Source organism: Seriola lalandi, unplaced genomic scaffold (assembly GCF_002814215.2).
Source record: "Seriola lalandi dorsalis isolate HSWRI2012SDOR001 ecotype SW California unplaced genomic scaffold, Sedor1 jcf7180002054864, whole genome shotgun sequence".
Classification (NCBI taxonomy): domain Eukaryota; kingdom Metazoa; phylum Chordata; class Actinopteri; order Carangiformes; family Carangidae; genus Seriola; species Seriola lalandi.
This window is the reverse complement of record NW_019525417.1, coordinates 1,534,639-1,557,538: the sequence shown is the minus strand read 5'-3', so window position 1 is coordinate 1,557,538 and position 22,900 is coordinate 1,534,639. Positions and strand designations below refer to the sequence as shown.

Below are 22,900 nucleotides of genomic sequence, written 5' to 3'. Positions count from 1 at the left end.
GGGCACCACAAGGACAGGCAGACAGCCACAGCAGCTCCTGTCTTCACGCCCTCCTAATCTCCTCTGCTGAAGGATCAATGCTATCTGTGAGAGCAATCTCCACACCGCCAGATTAATTCAGCAGCGAACACAGTGGACTGAGGGGTTACTTTGAAAGCAAACAGGCTTTCCTTAATGCACAGACTCCGATAACGCCGGCAGGTAGTCGCAAAGACACAAATAAAAAAATAAAAAGCCACCTTGTTTGTCCTTGGGAAGGTGGGTGGGTGGATTGGTTGTTGCATGACGGGACAGAGGATAAATGGGTCTGTGGGAGCTAGAACAGCTGGATGGATGTAGAAAAAGACGAATGTGGATGTGGGTTGGAAGTTGACAGGATGGAATGGAGATTGCTGGGATGTTTGATGGAGACATGAAATGGATGGATGTATGAATGAGGTGACAGGTGGATGGATGACTGGCATGTCCCTCTTACCTGAGCTGAGACTTGTGTTGGGGGCTGGGGGGGGGGCCTTGTGGGGGTTTAAATTCAAACGACGACTCTTGTTTTGGTTTGGTGTTGTTCCTGAGACAGAGAGATAACAGTAAGTGAAGATTAAATCATAAAGAGATTGAACTCATTAAAGACATTAAATGATGTATTTAATATGCATATTTATTAACAGTTCAACATAAAAAAAACGCTACATTCTCACCTGGCCTCAGGTGCAGCCTGTTGCTGAGGTGTGTGAGTGGTGGTTATAGTGGCGATCTTCTCTGCATTGGTCAACAAAGATGCATTTGATGACTCTGGGGAGAACGGAGGAAAGAAAGAGGTGTTCAGGACATTTCCTTCAACAAATTTTAAGCTAATTTTGAAACTGCTATTGAGTAAAATTGGCAAGCAAATAAATTGGCTGTATAAAAATAAAGGAAATGAAAAAAGGAAAAGTGAAAACTGTTATTGCTTTTCATGTCAGCAAGTCCAAGACATTTTTCACACTGTCCAAGACCCTTTTTGCCTCAAAGCAAACATCAAAACTTTCTGGCTACACGAAATAAATTTTAGTGACATTCGTCCTTTGCATACAGTTTCTAATTCAGTACATTCAAATTTGCATAAACACACTCCAATGCAAGTGTCTCTGGTGTCCTCGAAGACTCTGTGTCATGGAATTAAATCCATATTTCACACGTGGAAATTTTCATTTTCCAGTGTGAGCCCTGGTGTAGATCGAGTAGCTGTCATCTAGAAACATTAGCTGACCTGTGGGGACCACCATCAGCTTCCAGGCGTCTTCCGCCACAGTAATACAGTGGGTTACATTTGTCAGTTATTTTGAAAAGGCACTTGTCAACGAGTGTTTCTTTTCCTAGAGATGCCTGTCTCTTTTTGGACTGAAACTCCTCTGGTCTGCCTGTGAATTGTCAAACAGGAAACATATGCACTTGCACCATCTAAGGACATAAAAGCTCCTGGTTATTCTGTCTTTTATTTTTGATTCAGTCATTTTGTGTTATCAATGAGTCACGCTGGGCCTTAAGGAGGGAAACAGACCATCGTTTCTCTAATCTTGACACATAAAGAAACCTTTTTTCTTAACCCAGTCTTTCTTGGCTATCTACAGGTATCCTTTATTTGATTACAACTCTCCACTGCTCTTCTCTGAGTCGCTACTCCCTATTCCTCTCACGGTCAATCCTCCTCTCATCTATTCATCTCCTCCACTTCCACCAGTCCCCTTGCAGCCTCTTGGCTTAACTCTTCGATTGCCGTTCCCCACAAGGTACAGAGTCAACCAATCGAGCTGCAGCGTGGGTGGGGCGAGCTTCATTTCGGACCGTGGAGGGGAGAACCTGGTCGTTCTGGGTTTACACCAGCGTGTGATGAATGTTTTAACTTAGCCCACAGGAGGACGTCTGTGCTGAAAATATTCCCCCGTAAGGTTTTCTGGCATCTGTGTTACTTTCTCACACATTTTCTGTTGCTCATTTCTCACTTTCACAGCTCACATTTGTCCCCATAAACCCTATTCGCCCCTCCATCTGCTCATTTGCATAACTCACTCCTTCCATTCTGCTTACTCTCTCCATTTATCTCTCCTCCAACTGTTTTCTGTCTGGAAATTAATCGAATAAGCTCCGTTTCTCTCTCTCGTTCCGTTCCGCTCACGACCCACTGCCTCTTTTCTCCACTCTTACTTAAAAACATTCACACACTGCGCACCGCAAAAGGCATTGAGCTGTTTCTGTAATTTGTCTCTGGCCCTGGCACTATGCCCTCCCGCCCTGAATGGACGGAGTTAGGAAGGAGAGCAGGTACATTCAAAATGAGAAATTCAGGAAGGAGAAAGAGAAAGGGGAGCGGCGAAGGAAAGAAAGGGAGAGGAGATAAGAGAAGCGGGAGGGCTGCACTACACAATATACCCCAAGTTGTGCTAAAAAGTGGCACATCATATCACCTCCGGCACGTCTATCTCTCTTCTCTCGCACAATAGAAAAGCAATGAGGTGTACTTGGTCTGCGGCTCGAGTCTACACTGCAGAGACATAAGCTTTGATGAAGGCATTAGCTGTTTGTGCATGCATTACTGCGCACCGGCAGGAAGAGTACCATGTCTGTTTCTCTTGTCGTTGCAGAAGTGTTGAGCATCAGTCAGAACAAAACTCCGCCTGTGTTCCCACACAGAGGAGAGGTGAGCTCAATGGAACGGAGCTGAACCTGACTGCACCTTGGAGGAACCTCTCTCGGTGGTATTTATTCACGTCGGAAAGTTTAGACATGATTGATCCGCGCAAAAATAGTCCTGCTCAGCCGTGTGTAAACAGAGGCAGAGAGAACAGTAACTCGGAGACACAAGCCACAATCTTTTCCCGTCACTCTCTCAGTCTCCGTGTCAGGCAGCGTCTGTTTGTTTGACACATGCACATAAACACAAACCCGAACTTTCAGATAAAGCATATCCAGTTATTTCTCTCCGACGCCTTCTCTCTCTCTTGCTTTCTGCGTCTTCTTGGCAGAGCAATTCTGGCTCACTGTTCTCATCAGCCGCTCCGCAGGAAAAAAAAACACTCTTCATCCATAAGAAGTGAGCCGGAAAGCAACGAGCGGCGGACAAATAGCTACAATTTCTAGCAGCGCGCAGGTTGACAGGGAGTATCGCCTTCCTCGCATGCATCCACGCACACATGCACGTACGTACACACAAAAACACACACATTTAATTAAACAGTATTTGTGAAGCATGCTAGGGTGATCTGTCAGCACAAAGCGGTGAGAGCTCTCAGCTGCACAGCATAACATACAATAGGCACAAACTTTTCCTTAAAACCACTTTAGCAGAAATGACACACCCTCATACGCAGAAGTTCTGCACCTCTCTCTCTCTCACACACACACACACACACACACACACACACACACACACACACACACACACACACACACGTGCACAGCCGCGCACACACAGATATCTAAATTACTCTTGCATGTTTTAAAAGTGCGGGCATGCTGAAGGCGTAAATGCAAAGGCTGGGAAAGTTCCCGAATATCCCCACAGAAGCACTTCTGTCAACACTGCGGGGGAGTTTCAGTCACTTTGAAAGCAAGTGAAGAAACTGCGAATTTTATATAACACTACAGGCATACATAAGCAGCATTCAGGAAAGCAACGACATCGATGGAGTCCTCCTCCTCAAACACACCCAGACTACTTAATAATAGGAATAACAGCTGATGATTGCTCTGGTTGACATCCATCAATGTGACAGAGCCAAGCCACTTGAGAAATCGGCGCTCCTACCGGGACAGTCTTGATGAACAAGCACTTGCTGAATCATTTGAATAGATATGAATTTTTGGCTGAAGGCTATCAGCTGAGTGGGATATTGTCGGAATGCGCCGGTTCGCAAGATCCCACATTATTGGAGGGACCCTTGGAGGTGCCCCCATTTTTGCAACAATTTATGGAGAGACTAGAAACTATTAGACAAACAAAATCACACATAATCACAGAAGCGGCTTGAAAGTGGGAGTCTTTAGCTGTTGTTCTCTACTCACCGTCTCCAGGAATGATGCGTAGTGTGACGGTGTTCCCGGCCTCCTTGATGAGGTTGACGATGTCGGAATGGGACTTGTTGGTGATGGAGCAGCTGTTCACCGCCAGGATGCGGTCGCCGACTTTCAGCTTCCCGCAGCGGTCTGCTGGGCTCCCCTCAATGATACGCCCTATTTTGTGGGGCATGGCCACACATGCATTGCCAGCTATGGTCACCATTGACATGTGATGCATGATTCAGTGTGTAAGTGTGTGTGTGTTTGGGGTGTTGTTGGATTGTGTACAGAGAGAGAGAGAGAGAGAGAGAAGAAAAAAAGATGGGAAAGGGGGAAAGGAGCAGAGAAGGAGGATCAGAAGGTTTGGGGTTAATTCACAGACAGCCAACAGCCAGCCAAGCAAAAGTCATTGAGAGAAGCTGATCAGAATTACAGCAGAACAAGATGCAAGCATTGGCAAAGACGAAGGACAAATTTAAATGTGCTCTGCAGAGAAATAAAAAGAATCTGCCATACTGTAATTCACAGTACTTTTCCTGTAAATTGGTTCTTCAAATTAATCACTGGAGAAACTGAGCTGAACTCCAGCTGCTCTCCTCCACCCTCTCCGTCTCATGCCCCTCTTACTTAAAGCTGCTCCAGCACCACGTTTCTAAAGTGGGTATCATTATTATATTTGCATGAGAGTCTCTCGGCAGTAAAAAGCTAATAATGAAAAAAACTGTGTTGTGTTGTCTGCATCTCAAATAACCTGCACCTGCAGAAAGTTGGGAGACGACAAACAAACATCACAGCGCACATCTCGCCAACTACCCTGAGGTCTCTCTGTTTCTCTCCCCCCACTATCTCTCCCCATCTGCAGTCTGACATCAGTCACTGCAGAAACAAGGAGTGTGCAATCCGTCCTTTCTTTCTCCACCTTCCTTTTCATTATTATTCAGTCATCCCTTCCACTGCCCTCACTCTTTTATTCCTGCACAAACTTGCCAAACCCTGACCTCCTCCTGTCTTTCTAACTGAATCTTGCCATTATGAGCTGTGAAATATTAATTTAGAGTCAGTGAGAGGGAGAAAACAAAAACCAAGCTGCTGTTGCATTTCTGAACAAAATAAAGTGCTTTAACAGTATGGGTGGACTGGTTTATGACTCCCTCACCGATGACTTACTGCTATGCACCAAGTCAATTTCAAACTTTCATGTAGCTATTGGCATTCCATTAGACTTTACATGTTGAGATCAAAAAGAGCTCAACTGCTGGCCCGTGCTTTCTACTATGGCCTGTGAGAAGAAGCTGTGCCACTTTGTGAAAAGCTGAGTATTTTCAGGTCTTTTCAGTCGACCCACACTGACGGAGATAAGAGCACAGGGAACAGTGGAATGCCATAGTGTGTAGGCAGGAAGTCACGGCAGTGGGGCAAAGAGAGCACCACATAGAAAAGACACCACTAGTTTGTAAGAAGCAGAGTCAATTTGATCAGAATTATTTGCAAGGATGTGCAAGATCAAACAGAGAAACCATTGTAAGGTAAAAAAAAACTCTGATATGATGATATTTACAACCAGCTGAGGGACACAAAATAACCTTTCCATAAAGTGATTTTGAGTCAATGCATCTCTCTGATTCTACGTTTTAAATAAATAAATATTATTCACACGATCATTTCCCGTATCTATCCTGCTTGCTGCTCTCATTCTCATTAAGTTGTCATTAGGCTTTTAGTGCTAACCTGCTCAGCAGAAGCCGTTTAAGTTCATCTGAATAATACAAGTGCCTTATGTAAGACCCGCTTCACTTGTGATCAATTATGAAAGCGTTGTGTGAGTGTAGCAGCATCTGCAGGCAAAGAAAAGGTTTCAGTGTCTCGCTTTGACGGGCTTGGACAAAAGTGAGAAAGAAGAACCACTTTTTTTTTTGAAGAGTGTTGGTATTGATCTGGTGGGACTGTAAATAGCCAGAATCTGTGCTGGTTGTCAGGCTTCTTAGTGATCAATGGTTTTATGGATGATACAAAGGCAGCCCATAAAGAAGGCAGGAAGACAAAAGACTCCAGTGATGAGGAAAAGCTACAGAGTGTGTTTGATGTTTTGCTGTGTGGAACTGATTTTTGGAACATTTGCATGTACAGTCGACAACAATGAAGATATTCTGTAACTTTCAGGACACTCCAAACATCTCTTACCGAAGGTGGTGCCGGCTTCAGGCCGTGACACTGACGAGACGATCACAAAACCGAATCCTTCGTTCTCGCCGCGGCGGATCTCTACGTCATAGGGCTGCAAGGTGGAGGAGGGGACAACAGAGGTGGTGTTGGGGGGCTGAGAAGAAGTGGCAGCAGCTGCAGCAGCGACTACAGTGTTACCGTTGCCCCCCGCCCCTCCACCTCCTCCCCCGCTGCCGATGCCGGAGGTGGAGCCGCTGCCAGAGCTGACGGTGTTGAGGGAGTTCTGGCTGCCCTGCGGAGTGCGCTTCCCTATCTCCTCCGTCAGGCTCGGCGCCTGGGTACTGCTGTGGTGGGAGGATGCCGGCGATGGAGGCACATCTCCCTCTGCTTTAACTGGAGATGACAGAGGAGGATAAGGTGAGAAAGATGCAGATACACTGTGAGAGTTGGAGAGGAAACAGTGTGGAGAAGATTTATGGAAGGAATAAACAGGAACAAGTTGTGTGCCGGGTAGGTGAGACAGAACATCTGACACGAGAAGACGAAGGAGAGAATTAAGAAAAAGACAATAATTAGGCCAGCAAGTGTTACATAAGTTCAGGAGATAATGGAGCAGAAAAAGCTGAGTAAGTAACTGGCACATAAAAAGACAAGATTACATTTAAACTAAACTGTCAAAATATGAAAAAACAGATAAATGTGACATCATCTGTACAATCTGAAAAAGACTGTCAATAGACACATTTTCCCTCCTAACACAGCCACTTTATGTTGATATGATAAAAGACATGTTGGTAAGACAGCATAGGGACAAGGAGCCTCTCCAGCCATCCCGTCTCCGATCTGTTTTCAACAAAAGATGAACTAAAGATGCGGCCCGCCTGTTGTATCTGGACATTTCATTCCACATTTCATTTCCTGTACAGCTGCTCCGAGGACGGCGCCTCATATTCTCGACGCTCTGAGGCAGACGGGGAGCAGCAATGCACTAATGTCTGGCTGCTGTCATCGGGCCGAAGGTTGACCATCCTCTCCATCATATTTATGGGTATTTCTTTATCGCCTGCTGAGGAGCGCGCAAAGGTAGTGATGGGGTGGGGGCGTTTGCACACGGTAGCCGGCCGACTGCTTCTTACCATTGCACACCCAGACTATTACAGAGGAAGGTGAGGGGGCAACTCCTGCACACAGTAAGCGGGCCTCTGGGCCCCTGATATAACTGCGATGGAAATAAATGGGAAGCTGGGTGGTTTAAAGTACAGAGTGCTTCTCTGAATTATGTGCTGTAGCAGCAACGGTTGTAACGACACAATGGAATCAGATACAAATGAAGAAATCTGATTTTGTTCACAGAATTAATTAAGTATATGATAAAAGTCACTGCTAATACAATATCAAACACAATTACTGACATGCTCGAATATGTTAACAGCAACTTAACGAACAAACAATTACAGGTCAATTTTTTAAGGCTTTAAGTTATAATCCTTAAAGATTTTCGTGAAATCAAACTTCATTTTTAATGCTACTGGCGACTGGCATTTTTTCTGTAACAGCCATTTAAAAGATTTACATTCAGTAATTGTCGCTGTATATAGTAGTCACATTGGACATTGCCAGTCCACCAGTCCCATGCTGGAATCAAGTTCCCTTCACAAGCACAAGCGATTCATTGAAAACTAGGCATGCACGTAATCCAGTGTAACTTTATCTCGCTGATAACGCCCTCACTGTTTTCTGTTTACTGTTTGACAGGTTCTAAATATTTCTGGATATGGTGCATTGAGCTTTTGGATGAAGAGTCATGTTGGAGTTACAGGCAACAGGCTGCACACTTCCAACGTCTCAGCAATGTAACCAGCCTCACTGCGCTCTGCTGCTGTGTGGAAAACAACTTGGCTGTGCGCAGCATTAGATCATAGCTGCTCAGGGCAAGACAGACTTTTTCCTTTTTTTTTTGGCTCATTTCTTTATCAAAACGACGTGAGTACGTTTGGCTGCACTGTAAACAAATACAACAGTTGCTCCTCTTTTGCTCCTCATGTTTGCTGCCTCTACAGTTCTGAGACCTGTAGCACTGAAGCACACCTGTCACCAAATCAATTGGGCCTGGAATCTGAAGTCTTTACCGGTCTGGTTTTCTCACTCTCGTTTCGGGTATCTAATAAATTCACAAGCCCTGAACACCTTTTTGAACTTCAGCCAGCAGAAATATTATGAGAGACGTTCAGCATTGACTCTGGCCAGCAGCTATTTAACAAGCTACCCTGCTCCCCTATCTTGATCCCTCTTGCTTCTTACCGGCGTAGCTGGTTTTGCGTCGCACAGTGAGGTTGACGTGTCCCTGCTTGGCTGCCTGCTGCATCAGTTGCACCACCAATTGGTGCGACTTGCCCACCACTGCCGTGCCGTCCACGCATATCAGCTCATCGCCGGACCGCAGGCGTCCGTCCTCGTCTGCGGCGCCGTACTTCACTATGTGGCCGATGTAGATCTATAACACAACCAAAGCAGATGGATGACATTTGTGAGACTGTGTGCACGGAGATCAGAAATGGGTAAAGACTGCCAATAGATCCTGTACGTGCTCTAGCTTTTTAGGTAATTTACATGGAAAAAGTTCAAAGATTGCAATTTCCTCAGTCAAAGAATTTTAGCACACACATAAATAATTATGAGAAAGATTCAAAGGCATCTTATTTTCCACAGCAGCTATTAAGTTGGCATGCAGCACGTCTGCTACAATTTAAGCCTCACTATTATGTCTTTACTCTTCTTCTCAGTGTGCTACAGTAGTCACCCCAGCTAAGATCTAAGGTAAATCGTTATTTTTTTTCCCAGCACATATTGCAGTGCAGACCGGTGAACCAGAACAAACAACTTTGGCTCTCAAAAAAAAAAAAAAAACAGAAAGAAAAAAAGTGTTGTGTATGTGCGAGATGGATGTTTTTCTTTGGTTTTTTCGTTGACTGATTGAGGCTACGTTGGCCAGATCAAAGAGAAACTGTGTTGTAGAAATCACTGATCTGAATTTGAGTCCAAAACAAAAGCAAAACTCAGAACTACACAGGAGGAAGAGAAACAGAAAAACAGAGGTAGTGAAAAAAAAGATGCAGCTCTTGACTAGTGCTGGGAATACAGCACCCTTTTCATCATTCAGTTTACTGAATCTTGTCAGTTGTAGTTTATACATTTCCACGCAAATGTAGACTGAAAATTGAGGAAATTGAAAAGCAAACTGGGGGATGCGGCTGTGAGAGACTGAAAAGGTTTGAGAGAGACTCACCGGCTCTCCTGGCTCGTTGCCTCCGAGGATCCTGAAGCCGAACCCCGTGTCCTTTCTCCACAGGAAAATGTCCTGCTCCTGGAAATCTGGAACTGTGAAACAACACACAGCAAAACATCATTAACGCGTCTGTATTTAGACTAACAGCAAAGCCCAATGAATTCCTGTGTTCTGTACTAGCATACCATTAGACATTTACTTTACTTAAAATGTCATGCTCTAGCTTGGGCATAAAGAGGTCTGCAGACAATAGTGATGCCATAATTGATGCACCCCCTGTTCTAAAGGAATCAAACCATCCACCTGCTCATGTCAACATGCACAGAATCATCATCCCAACTGCTCTAAGATTTTTTTCACAAAGATAGCACTTTGCACAAACAGTCTGTCTGGAGGCTCTGGGAAAAGAACAAACAACCAATCCATCAAAAGATAAAGAAAAGGATCTATTTTGAGAAAAGAGCACAGGTATAGAGTTTAAATAAACTATCAAAAGCCAGAAAGGCTGCAAGAAATATAAAAAAATAAAAATCAGAGCTTCATCATTAAATGGTTCCATAACTGGAAATGATCAGGCTAAAACTCATCACTGGTGTCTGAAGCAACACAGGTTTCTCTTCTTTTAGCTTTTTACGCTCCCACAGAGTGGACACTACTATTCCAATGGAGTACACTGTTTCTTTTATGAAATGATGTGTGACATGCAACTGCATTTCCACACTTAACTACATGTGGGAGCACTTCCCACCAAACAGAGGTGCTAATACATACTGGAATGGGGCTATATATTATTGAGCAGAGGGTCTAAGTGTGGCTAGTGGCCACCATCATCCACAACAGAGAGAAGCAAGTGTGTCTGTCTGTGTGCACGCTATTCGCTAGAAAGGTGCTGTGCTATAAAAGAAGCATTGCACTGCAGCGACTGACAGCTCATGGTTCATGTAGCAGTGGAAATGAGAGGAGCCTCTCAGGGTTACTGGGAGCCGGGGGAGAGAAGAGGTGAGTGTGCATGTGTGTGGCCTCATCCTGGTGTACACACGAGCGTCTTTGCTTTATATGTGTGTATATTTATTCACATATGCAGGTATGTGAATGTATTTGTGTGGCCGCAGCTGTGTGGCACTGGCTGACAAACATTCACCTCTGAGTAAACCCCCGGGGAGTTTTCCTTTTGCACCAGCACAGGCCACTGCTGCCAAGGCCACTAAAGCCACTAAGAGGCGGCAAGGTGGCAGAAGGCATAAGCAGCCTGCTTCCAATCTGTTCCTTCAGTCAACAGTGAAAATCCCTGCGGAGTGCAGCTATCTCTTCCAATCTATCACAATGTAACTGTGGAGGAACTGGGAGAGGAAGAGTCAGAAGCTAACTGTCGCAATCTGCACCTGCACAAGGGAGGGTCAACTGCACAGTTACACCCTGTTCCTGTTGATTAATAGATCCATAAGTGATCCCCACAGTGAGGCAAGTGGGTGTGAATGGATCAATATTTTATAGAGATGGACGGACCTGTACAGAGCTGTGAGTGAGGACTGCAAATAACAAGCACGGATGGTTCAAACAGAGAGGAAATTACACTGGGAACATGTTAAAACCAGACAATAATCAAAATGAAGGCCAATAAAGCACGAGCGAGTTCCCTATCCTCGCTGACTTCATTTTTTTTTTAGAGCAGTTTAATGCTGAGTGAGATTTTAAGGGGATTTTTTCTGCAAATGGAAACTGTTCACCGCATGGTGCATTTGAAGACCTTGATCCCAGCAGAACTTTTCATTACAGCAAATGTTGTATAGAGAAATGTCTCCGCCGTACCCTGTTTGAGCCCTATAGGGTGCATACTGCAGGATTTTAGGACGGGAGCTCAATGCAGCGTGAAAAGCAAAGGATTTACACCTGCTGTTACAGGTCAGCTGTCCTCCCCTGTCATTCTCTGTATGTTCCTCCTTTTCCATACCTCAGAGTCCCTTGATTCTGTGGTATGGAAATGCTTTACTTTTCTCTTATCCTCACATTTCTCCTTCACGTCCACTTTGTGTCCGTGTGTCACTTGTATTTCAGCTAACTGGCTCAGGCAATTTACAGATCCTCCATCACCTTAAGACATGTATGTAGACATAGCTCCCCTTTGGCCTTGGTTTCTTCCACTCTCCATCTCTATTCTTTATTTCCTTTTTAACTCCACTATTGCCTTCTCAGCCCTTCACAGGAGCTTGCCAACAGGCGTCTACACTACTAGTCCACGCTTAGCCCTTCTTCATAGGCATCTAAATAATGAAAACCCTTGACAAGTGGCGCCAGGGAAAGTGATTAGATGTTAAGGTTTCTCAGCCCTTGCAGACTCCTGTTTTTTCTCCTCCTCTCCTCTCCTGTTTTTTTTTTTTTTTTGTGACTTGACAGTGGATCTGAGGGTTATTCTTTTTAATTGGAGCTATCCCCTTGCTTTGGCAAGGCAAGACACGGAGGAAGGGGATATGCAATTCTCTGACATCCACTCCGCTGTTGCTGCTAATTATACGCCCGTGTGTCTCTTTAGGGAAGTCTAGTGTAAAAGTGTGTCAATGGTGCCAGTGTCTACAACTGGACCAAAGTGGCATCTAGAAGCTTTTAAAGGACTGGACCAAGAACGTGCGGGGGCCTTCTGCTGCTTATACTGCTCAGAAATGACAATACAATCAAAGCTAATGCTGCAGTGTTGAACAGCTTTGAAAGAACTTCTTCTTTCTTGCTCAGTTAAATGATGTCTGTATGACAAATAGAAAGCTAGAGCCAGCAGGCAATTAGCTTAGCTTATCAAAAAGACTGGAAGCAAACGGGAACAGCTAGCCTGTCTGAGTCCAAATATCTGCATACTAACTTTAAAGCTACATTTTTCTAATCAACACATTGTCTCTTGTTTGTTTAATCCGTACACAAACGGAAATGTAAAAAACCACCTTCTTCCCCCTTCTATTTGTGTAAGCTGAGCAAAGCTAAGCTAATCACTTTACAGCTTTACAGATATGAGTGGTATCACTTTTCTCAACAGCTAACAAGCATATTTCCCAAAATGATTAACAATTTTTAATGACATATTTCAAAGAATTACATTTACATTCTACAATACCACTTACATCCTTAGTTCTATGTGAACTGGTTTAGACTATATTCATGTTAGCAGTACTCATATGCATTAGCTGCTAAGCCATTAGGTACACCTAGCTAAAACTAATGTAGTCTAATACAACGGTCCTGCCATGAATCAATACTTCCATGTAACACCCCAAGCACCAAACTGAGACCACATCCCTCTCCAGAGACTGAGCACAAGAAAAAGTTGGGTCACTGCAGCTTTTGTTTGATAATATAAACCAGTTACTTACATGCACAAGACTTACAGTATCTCTCATCCCAAAATCTTGTTCCAAACCGTGCAGTACCATTTAAACACACCAAGGGTCTCCACCGAGCCAACAGCCCCATGCAGCCCACATCCAACTGCCACCAAAAATAAATATACTTACGCCTACTTTCATACATGCTCCTGGACTGGGCCCAGATCTTAAAGGGGTCCGGTTTTCTCTGGATGGTCCCGTCTGCCGGGGAGTCCTGGGGCGGCAGGCCTGGCAGGGGCTGAGAAGGGGGCGGAGGAGCGGCGCTCTCGCTGAGAGGGGGTGCCAGGGACGGGTGTACGGGCGAGTCCGTGTGGGCGCTCCGGTGGCTGGAAACGCTATGCTGGGAGCTGTTCTGACTGTCCTTCCTTGATAACTGCTGTTGGAGAAGCAGATCAATATCATTTGACTATTGAAAATCATCTGTGGAGGAGCCTGGTGGCTGAACTCAGAGGTGACAGACAGGTACAGACAAAAAAAGGATATTGCTCGGGGGTGGAGGAAGAGAAACAGGGAAATGAAGACATGAATACGCAGGAATTTTGGATTAGAGTTCAAAAAGATTAAAGACTGCTGCCTCCTCAGGTAGAACTAAAAACAGATTCTATGAGGGTATAATGCCAAACATTGTTGTTATGCTACTTTATTCAAAACAAAGAAAAATCAAGCTGGGATTTCTTTTAGCAGAAAACTCTTATAGCAAACAAAGGCAGAAAAAAGAAGTCAATGGTTTCTCATGATTAAGTCATTCAGCTGTGGGAGGGCAAAAAAACTGTGGCTCAACTTATGAGGGTACATTGCCTATTCCTTTTGTTTAACAGAGTGGAATGTATTAACAAGAAACTGCATCCCCTGCTGCATGTGTAGAGATATTCACAGTGAGTAAAGCACTTGTGGGATTTGAAACGAAGGGAGGATTTTACTGGTGGAGCCAGAAATGTAAAAATCCTCATAAATTGCCACTGGCCCCTCAATAACATGGGCACTTAAGCACCTGCTCAAGGATTTGAGGGGAGCGGTGCTTGAGCAGGGTAAAGCACATACAATCCTGAGCTCAAGTACAAGTAGGCTGTAAGTAAACGTAAAAAAAAAAAAAAAAAAATCTCTCTGAGACCAATGTCACCACATGTCTTTCTTTACAGTCACATCATTTGTCTGCAGAATTTGCACTGCTGTAAAGAAACATGTGAAAGGGTTTACAGACAGAGTGTGAGAAAGAACGGCACATATTTTAAGACAGTAAGATAAAATGACGGCAGTTCCGTCTCTTCACATCATGTAACTTCCCTGTACTTCGTATGTGGTGGACAGAAATACACCATGAGGACGCTTAGGCAAGTGGCTCATCTGTTCTCAAATATCAAAGTGTTAGGCCTTCAAAGTGCAGCCATGTCTTCAATAAATTCAGACTCATTACTCCCTGAATCAGCCTCCTACACCTCTGCAATTCATGTTTATATTCATCATCCTTGTTAGACATAAAAGAAGCTTGACGCTTTAGCAAATATTAAGTCAGAGCTGTGGCTCCAGCTGGAATGCTTACTCTGCCAGTGTTATGAGTGAAACCTCATTGTGTTGTGTGGTGAAGTAAAAAAAAATAAATGAAAAAATCGATGGATTCATTTAATTAGTTACAAATGAAGGCCCTGTTTGGCGCTGAGGACGGATGCTTCCCACTAACCACAAAATTATTTTATTTGGTCACTTTCGTTCCATCAAACAAAATGGCGCCTCCATTAGCCGTTGAGGCAGCGTTACAGCTTGTTTCTCTCCGAGTTTGATGAACACCAAGTCCAAATCCTATACCCCCTTTCAAATGAAAACAAATCTCTTGCTCTTGAAGGATCTATTAGATTTGACCTTCTGCAGTCACTGTGTTCTCCCTCTGTGCTCCAGGACTGGTCTAATACATTTGTTTCTCCTGCTCCAATAACTTATTAAGACAGAAGATGGGATGGGGGGAGGGGGGAGGGGCTGGGGCAATGAAAACATATCCTTGCTGCTTCCCCCACAACAGCTCTCAGCTTTGTCCTGCTTTGCCACGAGCAGGCCAGACTTCAGCACCTCGATGCACACAGGGATAGCAGCGTTTTGTTTGTTTTGTTGCCTCATACAACCAAACATTATGTTAAAACATCATTAGCATTCTCAACTTATCCATCACCTCTATCATCTAAGAGTCACACCATCACCATTATCATCAACACAGCACAGATACCACCACACCTCAATCCCAAAAACTTTCACCCCATCTAAATGACATCACATACCCTCCTAGTGTAATTTCTGTATGGAGGAGCCAGCTCAAAATCCTGCAAAACAAAATTGACAAACACAAGTACAGTCAGAAACAGTCAACAGGGTCTCCCCCAGAAATAGTCAACAGGATCTCCCCCCCTCCCCCCAAATCGATGCACCAGATATCACAGGATGAGGCCGTCTCTCAGCTGTGATCATACATTCAACTCTCACACTGCAAGCTTAGCACCCAGCGCGATGCGATCATCAGCGTGTTAGCAACCCAACTCACACGGCGCATCAAAGCCCCCCGTCCCAGCCCCACACCAGAGAGGAGGAGGTGGGGGGAGGGCTGATGTGAAGCTACAAGGATCAACCCCCACACAGCACAGCACCCAATGTCTACGAGCAGACCCACAACATCAGCACGAGTTACACCTTTCAGAGGGGAGTTGGAGATGTGGCGGGAGGGGAGTGTGAGCTGAATATCCCTTTGCCACATGTAGACGAAGGACAGAGGAGCGATGGACGGCAGGGAAGGAGAGAGATATAGAAAAACAACAACTTACCAGTTTCGGGCTCTTCTTTGCAGGTGCCACCCCTGTGAAGCCAGACAGAGAAGAGAAGAGGGAAAAAGGAGAATGTTACCAACGGAGTTATAGTGTGTAGTCCACGTTGAGAAAAAAGGAAGCATGCATAAAAAAGAACAAGAAAAAAAAAAAAACAGATAACAGAGACTCCAAAACAATGTCAAAACAGTGCTCATCTAGCCCTCGTCTCCTTCTCCCTTCGCTCGCCCATCCGCGGCTCGTGTTTTCAGGAGGAAGAGAAGGGAGGGGAGGAGGGGGGGGGAGCAGGCAGCGCGATCTATCTGCATCACTGCCGCGGCCAGCGCTTGGCTTGACTGGTGCAGCGGAAGAGTGGGGCCAGCCCCAAGGGCTAACCCTGCGCTCACCGGACCCTGGCTACCCGTCGGAGGCGCACGCTTGTGAGCGAGAGTGTGTTCGAGGGAGGGAAGTGAGAGTTAAGAAGAATTGACAGATATCCTGGAGAGCAACTAATCTGGAGAATAAAGAGAGAGGAGTAGAGAGGAGGAAAGCGAGCTGTGCTCTGGAGTTCCTGGCCGTAGCATTACCCATGGAGAAGGAGTCCAAGATACTGAACATTAAATTATAGGCAACCGTCAGTTCCCCTCTTACTGAGACCATCTTCCTGTGTCCGCTGAGCGCTGCGCTCCGCTGTCGAAGGCTCCAGCATCTATAGGCAGTTGGCGCGTCCTCCCCGTCTCTCCCTTTCCTGCTGTCTTTTCCTTTTTTTCCTTTTCTCTCTCTCTCTCTCTCTCACCTCACTGCACACTGTCCTCCCTCCTTTTTCTACCCTCAGCATCATCACCCTCCCCCCCTCCCTCTTTTTCTTTCTCTCTCCCCTCCATCTCAGCCTCCCTCCCACCCCCACACATGCTGGTAAACATCCATGCAGTTGCACACACACAAACACACACACAAACCACACAGGCATCAGACAGCTCCGTGCAGCGCTCCTGACACTAATCGAAGTTTGCTTAAGGTATATGACAGGGGTTTCTGCGTGAGTGAGCAGTGACCAAGAGATATCATTGCAGGAATATCACACCCACAGCCCACAAAGAAGGAGTGACTGATGACTAAAATGCTAACACACTTTGGATCTAGCCGGGCAAATTTGCTCCTTAAGCACATCACAGCCCTCTCCCCCTCCCTCCCTCCCTCAGCTCTGCATGAAATAAACAGTTGTATGAAGTTATGGAAATGAGAATGGGAGAGGGAATGCACAAAACAAAGAGAAAATGTAAGACTCCTGTGTTTGACTATAATATTTTAGTGGAGTATGAAAAACACACACACACACACACACACCTTTGACGTGAAACAGATGTAAAGCATAAGTGAGAGTAGGCAGTGTCTAATCTAAGAAAATGGGCCACTATTGTGTATCAATCCTTTAGAGAAACTGAGAGGATAAGATCTTACATTCTCACACATACACACACACGCTCTTGTCTTCTTTATCTCAGACATCTGGGTTCATTCACATCTGACAGCTCCAACTGTGGTGCGTCTGCAGCTTTTTTCTTCACTCCTTCCTCTCCTCCTCCCTCCTCCTTCCCCTGATCTCTCTGCTCTCCCCTTTTCACCTTTTTCAATCAATAGGAATCATTCATTCAGGGGCGTGTAGCAATCCCCTAAATCAGACGCGTATGCATACTTCACTCTGGCGGTAAGCATGCTGTCAGTCATGCTGGCTGTTTGATTATTATTCACCAATCCAGTGCAAGTGATCTGCTGCTGCTGCTGTCAGTGTCTCTCCTTGCTTTTACAGTGGACACACCCAAGCAGACAATAAACAGACACAGGTCAATTCAGGTCTTCGTAATGTAAAGTACATTTTCTGTTTAACCTTGAAATCTGCATGTGGTACTCTAAAAGCAATGTTATTAAATGATCTATAAGTGAGCTTTTTTGATAAGCGATTAATTGTTTACAACATTTTTTAAGCTTTAATGCCAAACATTCCCAAGATTCAGCTTCTAAACTGAACATCATTTGGTTTGTGATTGTAGGTCAGACAGAAAAAGCTAAATGAAGCTGTTACATTGGGCTCTGGGAACTTGTGATGGGAATTTTTCATTATTTTGTGACATTTAATAGACTAAACAATTAATCTATTGTTTAAAAAGAAAATTGCCAGATAATTGAGGATGAAACAATCACCAAAATAAATAAAAACAGTGAAGACACATCTGTAACAAAGGTCAACAGTACACTGGTAGGCAGAAGCAGCTCTATGGGTTTTTGTGTGTGTGTGTGTGTGTGTGTGTGTGTGTGTGTGTGTGTGTGTGCGAAATGCCAGAGTTTGTGTGTTGTGTGTTTGAAGTTCCCAGATCAAAAGGTATTGTGGATGTTTGGGCCAACCTCCAGTCCTAATTACATAGGACAAGAGGGAGGAAAGAGCAGTTTTGGACAGGTGGGCGATCTGGCCTGGCCTGCTCTCCGACAGCGTGAGTGAGAATCCTCTGCGCCTCCAGCTCTCAGATAATGTACTGGCCCACCCCGGCTCATTTTATTCTGCTTACTAAATCTTAAAATTTGAGCCAGACAATGCATTTTTAGCAGTGAGTAATGATGGATTATTAAACCTACAGGGCACTACATTTGTATAATATGTGGTTTTTATGATTAATGATATATCAACAGATGAATATGAATTCCAATAAGACCAAAATAATCTCCAGTACATTTGAAGATTGCAGTAAAAAAAAAACCTTTCATCAAGCTTGACAGAATAACAGTCATCTTGTTTCACTGCCTGAGGAAAAAGTCCATGATTTTCAGTGACTTATTTTTCTGTTTGACAGCCCCACAGCTGGTTAAATTCCTCTGGTGGGCGGACTCTTTTGCAAACACTGGAAATGACGTGTGGTGGAATAAATGCGACTATACATTTGGAAGCTGTGACACAGTTTGGTGCACTGGAAAGATGAATTCAGCACAAACTGCTGTCACAGGACCTATGGTTTGGATTAATTGTTTTCCGCTGTACTGGGTACAGGTTGACAAGAAGCACGGTACCTCCGGGTGAACATGTTGTACAGTTTCCTTCGACAGATAGGAACTGTTGCGCCAACCTGGCGGCGCAGCAGTCGCTAAACGGAAGCCATTACTAAGTAGATTATGTTGTCTGACCACAGCGTGTGTGTTTATGTGTTCGTGTTGGTAGATCTCGGCTGGGAGTGATTGCTTCCAACAGGCAGGTCCATCTGTCACTGTGGCGACAGTGCCTTGGTGACCACGGGGAACTGACAGACGGTCTCCAAGCAACGGTTGTTGTGGTGAACAGCTCTCTGCTGTACAGTGACAGAGTGAAAGGCTCACATCAGCTGTGTACATCAGCAGCCTGGATGTGACAGCCCCGCAGAGTACAGCTTTATTTAGCTTCCTCTATGTGTCTGTGTGTAAACTGTGAAATTAAATGTGACAGAGGAGCATAACAATGTGACTAAACAGACAGTGAAAATGACCAGGCAGAGCATGCAAGCAAAAAGTTGTGTGAAAAAATGCGATGGAACAGAGCTGTTTTTCTTGCAATGAATTCCATGGAGCTTTATTATCTAAAAAAAAATCTGAACCATGGCGTGGTTTCTCCTTTGCCTCCCATTGCTTTTTAAAAAAGAGGGAGTGAAATCCCCTCCTCCCACAAATGCACACATCCACTGAGAGGAGACCCCAGCACACACTATCTGCAGAGCATTGTCATGGAAACAAAAGATGGTGCAATAGTGGAGATTTACGACTCGCCCAAATAGCTATGGAGGTGTGAAGACATGGGAGATCGTGGGGGGTGAGGGAGAGAGGCTCACCTCGTCCCTGTGCAACAAGCAGTGATTCACCGGCTCAAGCCTCCAGCGAGCCAAAAAACAAGCGGAGGTGAATCGTGGGCACCTAGCGGGCAGGCCGCTCCCCCATCATTGCTTTTCAGGACTGCAATGCTGTTCGTTATGGTGCCATTGGAACGTGCAGTCAGCAGAATTTTTAATGCGAAGTGGGCAAAAATACGACGCTTCCTGCCCATAGAGTGAATTGATTTTCTGCTTTGGTCTGTGCAGGGAACCATCATCAACGTTTATCTCTTTCTAAAGGGTGTGTACGAGACTGGCCACATTATACGGGACTTATGAATGTGCCTGCCAGTAACTGTGAGTTTGTTTATGTGGGTTATGCAAGTTCACATAATTGTGTTTTTGCCTCTGAGTGTACGTCCTCAAAGAACACTGATCCGTGGAGTGCTTTTTGACAGGCAGCATTTTCAAGCTGTCGGTGCTCTTGCCGACCATTATGCCAATAAGAGCTATCTAGTGTGCCAATGATCCACTTGGTGTTTTTACCCTCTTTAAGCTGCATGTCCATGAAAAAAACAAAAACAAAGGAAAACACACATTTCAACCTCCTGTCTGTCTTCAAGGGTACAATAAATCTCCTTAAAGCTGCACTTTAAAGGCACTGAGGGGAAAAGCAACACTATGTAGATGAATGCTCTTAAGAGGTTTCCAAACTGCCATGCGGATAATCTGAGGTCTCACACGTCTTTGGGTATTTAGCTTCCCATTTACTGAAGGGGACATAAAGGAAGCAACTGCGCAGTGAAGGGGTTCATCAAACACGCTGACACTTTGAAATAGTTCAACACCTTTTGTCTGTGTTGGTCCCTCAACCTGCCATTTGTCCGTCCACGGGCTACATGGGAGGAGAGAAAAGGTCCATCTCTCATTCTGCAAGAAGAAGAGTGCGAGGCATGATTGCCTGGCAGGGACTAATGTGACGCCACTGATTTATGAGTCATGAAGAAGGGGCAGAGAGAAGAAAAAGAGAAAAAGAGAGCGGAGCATCATGGGGGTGTCTGCGCTGTTCTTTCATCATCTCTCTGATCCTCTGACATCTATCCATCCACCCTTCTCTTCCTCTTCCTTCGTCCACTGGAGCCATCTATCCTTCCATTTCCTGCACATGGCTACAAACAGTTGCTGCAGCCAAGCGCAAATTACCTTGCATTCATTGCAGCACCTGCCTGGCCTTACAAACAGGTAAAAAAAAAGAAAAAAAAGAAAAAAAAAAGAAAAGGGTAGAGCACGACTCCGCATCCACGCTGAGACAAATGGGCTTCATTTTTCTATAGCTGAATAATGACATGAGCTGCTGGGCTATTGAGAGGCAGTGTTTCAGAAATTCTACACCCAAACAAGTTTTCACTGACAAAACGCTGCACAGCAGGTGAACGTACCCCTATGGACCCAGTAACATTTACACCTTTTAAAGGGGAACATGGGAGAGGAAATTAGCGTCTGTGATACAGCAAGACACTGGGGGCCAAAATGAATTATGTCATTGCATTGGTGGGGGCAGGAGAAGACGGGCAGGGGAAAATGAGCACATTAGAGCTGTGGAATTAGACAAATGAAAGAATGGAGTATCATGAAACACAGACTTGATTGAAGTAATAAATCATGCCCATGTGCGTACAGGCAGCACTTCTCAGAGTACAAAATGTCTGAAACCACTTCGACCTGTGGATGGTCTTTCCTCTGTCTTTATTAACTTGACCGAAAAGGGTCAAAAAAGCTCATTTATAGCTAAATGCATCTTGCTCACAAAGATGACAACAGTAAAAAAAAAAAACCTTATATGACATTCACAGGGCCAGGGATCACAGTTTCTCCACACAACGTTCAAGCACACTGTTGCTAGTGTGGACATGCTCACACACACACACACACACTGTGAGAAAAATAGTGGGAGAGGGGTGAGGGGGCACACTGTTGTGAACAGCCCCCTTCACGAGTGTGTATCTTTGTGCGCCGGTCCTCATGTGGGCGAGCGGGTGTGAATCTACATACTGGCAGTAAGGGAATAGAAACAGAAACTGGGGGATGGATTTGTGGAGGAGGGGTGGATTTCCACCAATTAAGACTGTACCAGGGTCTTTCTGCAAGGAATCCATAATTGGATGCATGACGGCCCATGTTTGAGACCAACTGTGAGCAGGCGTGTGTGGGAGTGGGTGTGTGTGTGTATTTTACACACACAACTGGTGTCTGCTCAGGGAAGAAGAAGAGATTCTTGACGGATGGAGGGAGAGTGAGAGTAAAAGAGAGCACAAGAGAGTAAAAGATGTATGTGTATGATAAGCAAATCTGACATCAGGACCCCAATTAGAGGCCAGCGTGCCTTCCTGCTACTGGTGGAGTGAGCTGGAGTGAGAGAGCAGAGAAGAGAATGAGAGGGGGAGAGTAATTAGGGACCGTGTCCAGAACCTTGTTGGATGTTCTCAGGAGTTTGACTGTGTGCGTATGTTGGCAACACCTGTGGCATGTGAATGACGGAGAGTGAGCAGGGTATTGACACATAAGAAAATGTAAGGTGTATAAACAAATTGACTATTCGTCATGGGGAAATGTGAAGGACGGAAGGAAATGTGTGGGAATTCAGTTGGAGGAAGAAATACACACCGGTGCACACGCTTCAATGGAGCCCTGTGATCTGTTCTTTAATTTATTCACTGAGAAGGTAAATCTAAAATTAATTCTTTAGTGCAAGTCTTTACAATGCCGCATAGGGGATATCTGAATGTTTTTCATTTGTCCTTACTGTATACACTATTGCTAATTAGAGCTAGATAAAATTGGCGCTGAAACAATTAGTCACACAGTCTAACAATTAGTTAGAAAAGCAATGGTCAACAATTTTATTAATAGATGACTGCTTAAGGGAATTTAAAGCACAGTCATACCAGCCATTCTCTGGCATGAGGATTTGCTGCTTTATGTCAGTCTTTTAAATCACTGTAAAGAAAATATCTTTGGGGGTATGGGGCTGTGATATTTTTTTCTGTCATTGTATAGACAAAACACATAATCAATTGATGAAAGAAAAATAGATTAATAAATAATATAAATGTATTTTTAGTTGCAGGCCTAGATTAAATATTATTTTGGTTGCCATCTAGATGCTCGCCTGTATTATTCAAAATTTTTCAACAGCTTGGTACCAATACCAAAACAATGTTTCTTTTCATACCTTGCCCTGAGGAATATAAACGTACTTCTCTACAAATGCCTTTTATTTGTTTAACAAAAGAAGCCAAACAGATGTTGTCTGAACACAAGCAGCTGTATAAGCTCTTGTTAAGCTAAAATACAGTTTAAAAAAGGTACTCAGTGCTACAGACGGTTCTATTGGTACCAAAGGTACCAAAAATATGGAGGTTTGATGGCCGGAAAGGTTCT

General features: G+C 44.6%; 1 protein-coding gene across 1 annotated transcript in view; it reads right to left on the bottom strand.

The window, feature by feature from the left end:
* The window catches only part of magi1b (membrane associated guanylate kinase, WW and PDZ domain containing 1b), a 134,027-nt gene that overhangs the window by 7,854 nt on the left and 103,273 nt on the right, over positions 1-22,900 (bottom strand). Inside the window, 10 exon segments of the mRNA XM_087179770.1 lie at positions 476-501; positions 504-565; positions 696-789; positions 4,039-4,242; positions 6,214-6,588; positions 8,497-8,689; positions 9,482-9,573; positions 12,979-13,225; positions 15,117-15,158; positions 15,654-15,685. Coding sequence (XP_087035896.1) covers positions 476-501; positions 504-565; positions 696-789; positions 4,039-4,242; positions 6,214-6,588; positions 8,497-8,689; positions 9,482-9,573; positions 12,979-13,225; positions 15,117-15,158; positions 15,654-15,685 — 1,367 coding nt within the window.